The sequence below is a fragment of the Heptranchias perlo genome, chromosome 21 (assembly GCF_035084215.1).
Source record: "Heptranchias perlo isolate sHepPer1 chromosome 21, sHepPer1.hap1, whole genome shotgun sequence".
Taxonomy (NCBI): Eukaryota; Metazoa; Chordata; class Chondrichthyes; order Hexanchiformes; family Hexanchidae; genus Heptranchias; species Heptranchias perlo.
In genome coordinates, this window is record NC_090345.1 from 12,456,730 (window position 1) to 12,467,622 (window position 10,893).

Below are 10,893 nucleotides of genomic sequence, written 5' to 3' on the forward strand. Positions count from 1 at the left end.
GATAAAATTATAGGGCGTCGTCACATTTTTGGGTTGGTGCGATAAATATTTTCTTGGGTTCAGAGTCACCAGCCACTCCCAAAAGGGGGACCTCATGCACCCCCCCCCCACCACCCCCAAGATCCATAATGTGCCTTTTCTGTTCAATATCTAGCTAAATGATAGCAAGGCCCAGGGTCATAACAAAGAACCATTCCTCTGTACACTGACTATTGGAATGTATCGCATGCTTCTCCTTTCTTCAAAAGCTGACTGGATATTCATTCTTACCAGCCTGAATACTCAGGCTTTGAACCAAATGTTTTTTTTCAGTACACAGGATAGATGAATGAACAGTAAACTGTTTAACACAGTGAAATGCACATTACTCTACAAGCTGCCTATTAAGAAGGACTCCAGCAAATCAATGACCTTGTCACTTTCTTAAAGGTCTCAAACAGAGCTGTCCACCAAACCCACTACCCAGGCTGTTGTCTATTCTTTGATCAGTGTCAAAGTGGCTTGGGACCACCTCCTATCCTGAAACAAAAGCAATAAAAGGATGCACCTCTCAAATGCATTCGATCAATCAACTGTGCATCAATACTGAATGTAGCAATCTTTGACAATGGCACAGATATTTATGATTCAATGTGATGATACCCCTGATTGATCAAACAAATTTACACTTTAGATTACTATTGTGTGGGCCTTGGAGTCTTGTACCTTGTGGAAACCACCAAAGCCAGCTCGCCTGGAACTGAACTAGTGTGCTTTCCTTTGAGAAATGCCTTGTGTGATCACGGCTCGTTAACCCTCACATGCTATTTCTGAATATAAGCTAAAAATTCAACACAGGCAACAATCCATTTTTGTCACAGACACACTCATACCAAAATTCAAGTGAAAAGAGATTGAATCCAGGAACAGCATTAGTGTTCTCAATTATGAAACTATCCCAAAAAGTATCCAACAACTGCGATCAATCACCAGCACAAAGCGAATATGCAGAGGGAACATTTGGAACAAATACAACAGCCTGCAAATTAAACCCCCAGTCTGCGTTCAATTAACTGATCTCAGCCACGGTAAGTCACTATATTTGGACTCAGTATCCCTGGGTTAAGGAGGGGACAAATAGCAGGTGTTTCCACTCCTGATCACCATCGTCTCTGGGCATCTTTACACGTTTATACTTTGATATGTACAAATCTTCTCACTGGCATCCAAACACTGGTTTAATGTTTAGTGTTAGCGAAGGCCCAAACAGATAGTTTGCCCAAAAGATCACAAAGAGAAGAACAGATCAGGAAGCGCATTCAGTTCATCCTAGAGTCTAGAACTAGGGGTCATAGTCTCGAGATTAGGGATCGGCCGTTTAGGACCGAGATGAGGAGAAATTTCTTCACTCAGAGGGTTGCGAATCTTTGGAATTCTCTACCCCAGACAGCGGTGGATGCTCAGTCATTGAGTATATTCAAGGCTAAGATCGATAGATTTTTGGACACTAAGGGAATCAAGGGATATGGGGATAGGGCGGGAAAGAGGAGGTGAGGTCGAAGATCACCCATGATCTTATTGAATGGCGGAGCAGGCTCAAGGGACAGTATGACCTACTCCTGCTCCTATTCCTTATGTTTCTTATGTTCCATAGCAACCTATGATTCCACATACCCCCAAAACTTTTGCCTCCGATTCCTTGCTTGAACACCATTCCAGATATTGATTGCTCTTTACGTGACATCAATCCTGAACTTGCCTTTTACCGGTTTGTACCCGGGTCTCCTTGTCATGATGTAACTTGAAACAATATGCAGAACTAACTTTTCCTGACTGCATACTACACCTAATGCAGCCTTCAGCTGCCTAGGCCCTAAGCTCCGGAATTCCCTTCCTAAACCTCTCTCTCCTCTTTTAAGATGCTCCTTAAAACCTACCTCTTTGACAAAGCTTTTGGTCACCTGTCCTAATATCTCCATATGTGGCTTGGTGTCAAATTTTGTTTGATAATCGCTGCTGTGAAGTGCCTTAGGATGTTAAAGACGCTATATAAATGCATGTTGTTGTTGTTGTTGTTGTTGACTTACCTTTCCAAGACAGGAATGTAACACTTGCCAGAACTCGATCTCAGCAACTTCACTCCTGATTCATTCAACACGATCTTGCGCAGTATAAACAACCCAATATAAAGCATGCAGTATTAAAGAGTTTGGGACCCAGGAAGGATTTACCATAACACCATGAAAACACCCAGACACAACTGGAGTTACAATCATTCTGACAGGTGTTATTTCTGAACTTTCCTTAATAACACCTTAAGTCTTAAGGAAACCCTGTTAACAGATTTACTGCACAATTCTGAACAATAATGCAATGGATTTTAAACAAATGTTCTTACAAAAAGAATCTTAAGGTGTATAGTTAAAAAAAAAAGCACTGATCTCTTACCTGCGACATCCATGTTTTATAGATACACTGAAAATGCCCGCGAAGTCAGAAGTACTTTGCTATGAAGAACCTGATATGGCCTTACCCTTTATAATCCAACATTCATGTGCCAATCGGTTATCGGTATTTTTGTCTTATGCAGCCTTAAATGGCAGCTAAACCTGTAACACATTAAACCTCAACTACAATAAACTTGCTCAAGGGCCATTATTGCAAAATTTTATTTTACAGTCAGGTTAATTTAGTAAGGGGGGAGTTTTATATTACTATAAAGCGGAGGACTCTGGACACCTATAAAGGAAGCTCGAAGTCTGCACCGTCAGATAATTTTAAAAATACACACTTTATTGTGGGACTACCAGATCAGAACTTCAGGTTTAAACTCCCAAGCAAATCTCTTGCTTACTGTGCTAGGCTGCCTACACCTGGCACTGTGCAGTCTAGTGTAAAGAGTGCCCAGTATTTTGTCACAAATAAAGTCACGCATCAGATGAGTTGCTAAACTGGCCACCAAACCCAGCACAACTTGCGACTGCAATCAACTAAAACATCCTGTACAATATTTCAAGTAAATTGTCAAACAATTTTTGATCAATTGGATTCACAATTCTCGAAAATGAAACATGGCTGAATAAACTGCTATATATTCTGCAAAATTAGTTAAAATCATTCATTCTTTTTCTGTGCTTACTAAGGTCAGAAAATTGGAACCAAGTAGTCTCATATTTAAGTATCAGCTTGGCTCAGCCTAAGAGTCAGAACGTTTTAGATTCAAATCCCACTGCAGAGACTTGAGCACATAATCTAGGCCGACACTCCAGTGCGGTACTGAGGAAGTGCTGCACTGTCAGAGGTGCTGCCTTTCAGATGAGATATTAGAGCAAGGCTCCATCTGCCTGCTCAGCGGATGCAAAAGATGCCACTGCACTTTTTTTTGGAAGGACAGCAGAGAGTTCTCCTAGTGTCCTGGCCAACATTTCTCTCCCAACCACCACCACCCAAAACATTCACTAGTCATTTCTGTTTGTGGGACCTTGCTGTTTGCATATTGACAGACATGCTTGCCAACAAAATAGCGGTGACTATAATTCAAAAAGTAATTAACTGGGTGTGAAGTGCCATGGGATGTCCTCAGAATGCAAAAGGCACAACATAAATGCAAGTTCTTCCTTTCTTTAGTCCCACGTAATGTTATTTAAAATTTTTAGTACCGTACGTTGATGCATTGACACGCCGGTCAGTACCTGGATGGAAGTGCAGGCTCCCGATCTCTGCTGCATCACCTTGAGGAGGCATAGGCAGAGTTGGCCCTGTGATTCTTGCATGCGCCTGTTGGAGCAGATCCACAGCATTACAGAAGCAGACCTGTCAGTCTGCCCATCCTCCCAGTGGCCAGTATTGTCCAGTCGGGGGAAACCCACGAGAGATATTTGGGTGGGTGGGGGGGGAAGGAAAGAATTAAATATTCTTAGAAACAAAAATAGAAGACGTTCACAAGTGTTCTATTAGAAGCACTTTATAACTACAGCTTCTAATTGCATCCTGTAGTGACTTCTTTGACTGCACCCTACAGATTTAGTAAACCATTGAGGAAGTTGCTGCCTGTAATTGTGGCAATCTTTTAATATTTCGTTCAAATGAACTGAAATTTCCAAGTCAAGTTCAGCCAAACATGGCTAAATTATTTAATTTTTAGCTTGATCATCCCTCCACCAATCATATATAATTTTACTTTTTAAAATCAACTGAGATGGCAGCCATTAAATGTTAGCAGGGACATCAAGGTTAGGATGTAAACAAGGGACACGGGAATTCCTTGGCTGCAGCTCACTGGACTGTGCCAGTTTCACAACAACAACTTGCATTTATATAGCGCCTTTAATGTAGTAAAGTAGTAAGGTTCTTCATAGAAGCGATTATCAAACAAAATTTGACACCAAGCCACATACGGAGATATTAGGACAGATGACTAAAAGCTTGGTCAAAGAGGTAGGTCTTAAAGGAGGAGAGAGGTAGGGATGAGGAGAGATTTAGGGAAGGAATTCCAGAGCTTGGAATCTAGGCAGCTGAAGGCACAGCCGCCGACGGTGGAACGATGAAAACTGGCGATGCGCCAGAAGCCAGAATTGGAAGAGGGATGTCGAGCTGGAGGAAGTTACAGAGATGGAGGGGGGGGGGGGGGGGCAAGGCAATGGAGGGATTTGAAAATCGAGGCATTGTCGGACCTGGAGCCAACGTTGGTCAGCGAGCACAGGGGTGATGGGTGAACGGGACTTGGTGCGAGTTAGGATACGGCTGCAGAGTTTTGGATGAGCTCAAGTTTATGGAGGATGCAAGGTGGGAAAAAACTGCAAAGAGAAAACTTCAAATGCAATTTTTTTTTTTTTAAAATCAGACACAAGAAAGAAGAACGTGTAGCACATTTCTGGGCAAAAACTTAGAATTGACTGCTTTTTTTACCCTGGAGCTAAAAAAAGACAACACGTGAGGTAATTTGTATAATAAACATGTTAATAAGAAAATACATCACGATTGTTGCTCTGATATCTCACCGGCCTACAGCAACAAACTTATTTTCAATTATTATTATGGCGCACTCTAATTTTCCCCTTTCTAGTCTTTTATGGTGAAGAATTATACCAACTGCAAAGGTCAGGAGGCAAGCCTGGAGAAGACGCCTTTTCCAATATTCACACCATTGCTCTTGAGCTAGGGAATGCCACCTCACGGACGGTTTCTTTCCGTGCTTCAGGGGACAAAGTGCTACAAGATTTTGACACCCCCAGCTTATATGGACCTTCCCGACATCCGATAATAACCTTGACCAGGAAAGTAGTGTCAAATTCAGCAACTTCACATCAGCAAGAATGCATACGCAGTTGCAAGAATGCATACGCAGTTGCAAGAATAACACATTCAAAATTTCCATGTATGCATTTGGTCCAGTGTTACTCCTTATGTGCAACTCTGCCCCACCATAGAAACAGGGCAAACTCAGGAACATAGACAACCACAAAACAAAAAGATATGAGCAACATGCATCAAAACCAGTAATGAATTGGCCCAGCTGGATGCATCACTGCTTAAGTAGGACCATAATGGAAGCCCTTTGAGAAGGGACATATCAAATCAAATAAATTGTCACGGTAAGCCAAAAGAGTACAAGATGAAAGAGTAATTTAGGACAGGTGTCAAAAAGATTTTCTTCAGGCAACGTGATTAATATTCACACAGGTCTTGTAGGTGTGTTAGTGGAAACAAAAACATAATCCATTCAAAATCCAGTTGGATGATCCGACAAAGACTGCAACTTTGTTTTTGCATGGGTGGGAGAGCTGAGATGGGCTAATAATGTCTTCCCCATCTGCACTGGTCCTGTGAGTGACCGTCACAGCTGTTGAGTAACACGTGCCAGGCAGGTCTGCTCCTGACTGGGAGACTCGCTCAAGAGAAAAGTTAGGAATGAGGCAACAGTCAGACTGGGCCAGGTTGGAAACCCTTTTAAACACAGCAGAAACGACAACCAAGAGTGATAGTGACTGAGCCTGAAACCGGTTGAGAAACTCTCTCGCTATCAGGCTTCTGCCACCTCAGTCCGGGTAGCGGATGATGGGCTGCTCCTGGCCCGCTTCCACCCCGCTTCGTCCCTTGGCCGGCTCTCACCCCGCTCCGTCCCTTGGCCCGCTCTATGTCTGACCCCGCTCCGTCCCATGGCCCGCTCTCACCCCGCTCCGTCCCTTGGCCCGCTCTATGTCTCACCCCGCTCCGTCCCATGGCCCGCTCTCACCCCGCTCCGTCCCTTGGCCCGCTCTCACCCCGCTCCGTCCCTTGGCCGGCTCTCACCCCGCTCCGTCCCTTGGCCGGCTCTCACCCCGCTCCGTCCCTTGGCCCGCTCTCACCCCGCTCCGTCCCTTGGCCCGCTCTCACCCCGCTCCGTCCCATGGCCCGCTCTCACCCCGCTCCGTCCCTTGGCCGGCTCTCACCCCGCTCCGTCCCTTGGCCGGCTCTCACCCCGCTCCGTCCCATGGCCCGCTCTCACCCCGCTCCGTCCCTTGGCCGGCTCTCACCCCGCTCCGTCTCATGGCCCGCTCTATGTCTGACCCCGCTCCGTCTCATGGCCCGCTCTATGTCTGACCCCGCTCCGACCCCTGGCCCGCTCTATGTCTGACCCCGCTCCGACCCCTGGCCCGCTCTATGTCTGACCCCGCTCTATGTCTGACCCCGCTCCGACCCCTGGCCCGCTCTATCTCTCACCCCTGTTACTTGCCTGATTCCGATTCTCTTTTTCCTTCTGTGATTCCTTCACCGGCTGGAGGCTGCCATTTGCAAACTACGTCACCGGCCGGTCTCCCGCTGGGAGCCGGCTCTGCGCACGCGTCGGTTGTGAGAATCAACGCATGCGCGTTAACCCTCATTGCTGCAGGAGTTCCTCAGGGCAGTGTCCTAGGCCCAACCATCTTCAGCTGCTCCATCAATGACCTTCCCTCCATCATAAGGTCAGAAATGATGTGGAGATGCCGGTGATGGACTGGGGTTGACAATTGTAAACAATTTTACAACACCAAGTTATAGTCCAGCAATTTTATTTTAAATTCACAAGCTTTCGGAGGCTTCCTCCTTCGTCAGGTGAACGGTGTGAAAGATCGTTCACCTGACGAAGGAGGAAGCCTCCGAAAGCTTGTGAATTTAAAATAAAATTGCTGGACTATAACTTGGTGTTGTAAAATCGTTTACAAAGGTCAGAAATGGGGATGTTCGCTGATGATTGCACAGTTTTCAGTTCCATTCGCAACCCCTCAGATAATGAAGCAGTCCGAGCCCGAATGCAGCAAGACCTGGACAACATCCAGGCTTGGGCTGATAAGTGGCAAGTAACATTCGTGCCAGACAAGTGCCAGGCAATGACCATCTCCAACATGAGAGAGTCTAACCACCTCCCCCTGACATTCAACGGCATTACCATCGCTGAATCCCCCACCATCAACATCCTGGGGGTCACCATTGACCAGAAACTTAACTGGACCAGCCATATAAATACTGTGGCTACAAGAGCAGGTCAGAGGCTGGGTATTCTGCGGCGAGTGACTCACCTCCTGACTCCCCAAAGCCTTTCCACCATCTACAAGGCACAAGTCAGGAGTGTGATGGAATACTCTCCACTTGCTTGGATGAGTGCAGCTCCAACAACACTCAAGAAGCTCGACACCATCCAGGACAAAGCAGCCTGCTTGATTGGCACCCCATCCACCACACTAAACATTCACTCCCTTCACCACCGGCGCACAGTGGCTGCAGTGTGTACCATCCACAGGATGCACTGCAGCAACTCGCCAAGGCTTCTTCGACAGCACCTCCCAAACCCGCGACCTCTACCACCTAGAAGGACAAGAGCAGCAGGCACATGGGAACAACACCACCTGCACGTTCCCCTCCAAGTCACACACCATCCCGACTTGGAAATATATCGCCGTTCCTTCATTGTCGCTGGGTCAAAATCCTGGAACTCCCTTCCTAACAGCACTGTGGGAGAACCGTCACCACACGGACTGCAGCGGTTCAAGAAGGCGGCTCACCACCACCTTCTCGAGGGCAATTAGGGATGGGCAATAAATGATGGCCTCGCCAGCGACGCCCACATCCCGTGAACGAATAAAAAAAAAATTCAACAAGTGACTCAGTGCCTGGATCTGCGCAAGCGCCGACTGGAACAGAAACGAGCGCATGCGCGTTGGGAAATCTTTTTCAATGGCTTCTTGTCTTTCCATGTGGTTGGAATATTGTAACATTCTTCCTCTTATTTTAAATATTATTCATGCATTTGGAGCTCACATGATCACATAGATGAGAAAAGCCATTCACCCAAATGTTAAATTTTTAAAAAAAACTCCCTCATCATCATATATAAATATGCCAACTTAAAAAGCTTGGAAAAAAAATCTTTACAGCTTCAAAAAAGCTAACAGCTCAAAAAAACAACGTTCAACTGAAGAGCAGCTCTGAATAAAGGCCACTGCTTCAAGCTGACTGAGTAAGTTAAATTCCTTTTTAATACATGGGTTTTGGAATTTTTATCAGAGTTATTCTGGTTGGTTTTCTGTGCAAGCTGAAACCCAATGACCTCACATATGACCTATAAAAAGAAGTAGTTACAATGGGAGTGTGGTGGGAAATGACCTTGGTGTGACTTAAGCTGCATCTGTTCCCACTTTTGCATTAGTTGCATTATAGGGAAAATAACTGAAATACACAAAAGAGTGAATTTTATAGGGGATAGTGAGTTTTGGTGGTGTAAAGTTTACTTCTTGTAGGGTCTGGGAGTGTTCCAGGAATTTTGACTTGACATTTTTCCAGCATTTTGAATTGCGCTATGATTTAGCATTAAGGAGAGGAAGAGCAAGTAAAGCTGAAGGGCAGAGGGGTGGAAGAGAGTGAGCTTGCAGAGAAGAGGAAGAGAAATACCTTGCATTTATATAGCAACTTTCATGAACTCAGGATGTCCCAAAGTGCCTAATAGCCAATGAATTACTGTCATTGTTGTAATGTAGAAAAACGCAGCAGATAATTTGCACACAGCAAAGACCCACAGACAGAAATTAGATAGATGATTAGATAATATTTTTAGGGCTATTGGTTCAGGGATAAATGTTGGCCAGGACATCTCCCTTGCTCTCCTTGAAAAAGTGCCATGGAATTTTTTATTTCTATCTGAGATGGCCTTGGTTTAATATCTCATCCAAAAGGCAGCACCTCCCCCAGTGCAGCACTAGTGTCAGCTTAGATTATGTGCTTAATTCTCTAGAGTGGGCTTGACCCCACAAAATTAATGATTCAGAGGCAAGTTTGCTGCCACTAAGCTAAATCTGACACCTGGGAGGGAAACCCATCGAGAGCTCAGGGACACCGAGGAGCGTTACTGGAATCCTCATGTGCAGCCTCATGTTGCATAGAATTACATAGAATTTACAGCACAGGAGCAGGCCATTCGGCCCAATGGGTCTATGCTGGTGTTTATGCTTCACATGAGCCTCCTCCAACCCTACTTCATCTAACTCTATCACCATATCCTTCTATTCCTTTCTGCCTCATGTTCTTATCTCACATTCCCTTAAAGGTATCTATGTTATTCGCCTCAGCTACTCCATGTGGCAGCAAAGTTCCACATTCTAAACATTCTCTGGGTAAAGAAGTTTTTCCTGAATTCCTGATTAGTGTCTATATGTTCCTGGAGTCTGTGCTGTACTCAGCAAGACTGTGACAGACAGCACTCTGGTTCTTGCATCCTGGCATTTGTTGGAGTTGTACTCTTAACCAGCCTAATCAATGCTGTTTAACGTCATGTAAACTACTATAAGTTCCCCACTCAGAGACCCCCTTTCAAAGCTAAAGAGCTCCAGTTTCTGAAATCTTTTCTTGTGACTCAATGCTTTGATGCCAAGGTTCAGCCTCTTGGCTGCTCTACAAGGTCTCCATAGACTGAATATTTCCAGTTTGCCTTCAAAACCAAAACTGAACACTACTCAAGGTGGAGCCTGACTTGGATCCTGTAGCTTTTTGGCATGACATCATTGGACCTAAACACAACTGACCTAGCAATATAATTAAGCTTTCACCATTCTGTTAAATTTGTTTATTGCTATTCCACGGTGATATGACAGTTTGGGGGAGATTATCAGGCCGCTCGCTGGGCAGAAACAGGGTGGTAGTGCTCTGAAAATGATGGGGACTGACTCACCGCCGCATTCCTGCCAACGATGTGGCTGCCGTTATCTTTCCGAGGGCCTCATCCTGGGAGGCCGGAGTGCCTGCCTGAGTCTAACAGTTGGCCTTTTTAACATGCAAATCGGGGTCCTATGACATACACAAGACCCCGATTGCCATTTTAGGACTCAACTGGGCAAAGCGTGCGCACTGTACGGTCCGCCCAGTGTCAGCCGAAGAGGAGCCCAGGAGGTCAGTTTTAATCTATATTTGTGGGTTGGGAGGAGCAGGACTTTTCTCCCGGGCTCAACAAAACTCTAGGTCCTGAGAATGGACCTCTCCCCAGACCTACCTTTGTCCCAGGCCCAGAGGCCAGCTGAACTGCCCGACTGGAACTCTCTTCCCCCAGACGGTTGTAGATGCTGGGGGTCAATTGAAATTTGAACTCTGAGATCGATCGATTTTTGCTAGCTGTGGGTATTAAGGGATATGGAGCCAAGGTGGGTAAATGGAGTTAGGATCAGTCATGATCTCATTGAATGGCGGTACAGGCCCGAGGGGCTGAATGGCCTACACCTGTTCCTATATTCTTATGTTCCAATGACGGTCTGATAACCACGCAGAGGGAAAATCTGCCCCATGTCTCTTGAAGTTTTATTTCTTGCGACGGTTTTTCAAAACTGCAATTTTCCATCTTGCTTTTGCAAAATTGCTGCTCCTGATACTGTTATGATTTGATTAGTTTGATAGTGCCTGAGGATGACCACA

General features: G+C 45.5%; 1 protein-coding gene across 2 annotated transcripts in view; it reads right to left on the reverse strand.

The window, feature by feature from the left end:
* Positions 1-6,800, reverse strand: part of xpnpep1 (X-prolyl aminopeptidase (aminopeptidase P) 1, soluble) — a 50,253-nt gene extending 43,453 nt beyond the window's left edge. The window contains exons 1-2 of one of the 2 annotated variants that reach the window (XM_068002097.1): positions 6,695-6,780; positions 3,672-3,756 (exon numbers count right to left, since the gene is read on the reverse strand). In XM_068002097.1, the coding sequence (XP_067858198.1) occupies positions 3,672-3,723 (52 nt within the window). In that variant the 5' untranslated portion in view covers positions 3,724-3,756; positions 6,695-6,780. Of the gene's footprint in view, positions 1-3,671; positions 3,757-6,694 lie in introns of both variants that reach the window. The other variant, XM_068002096.1, reaches the window with a different exon arrangement.
* Positions 6,801-10,893: the final 4,093 nt, after the last annotated feature.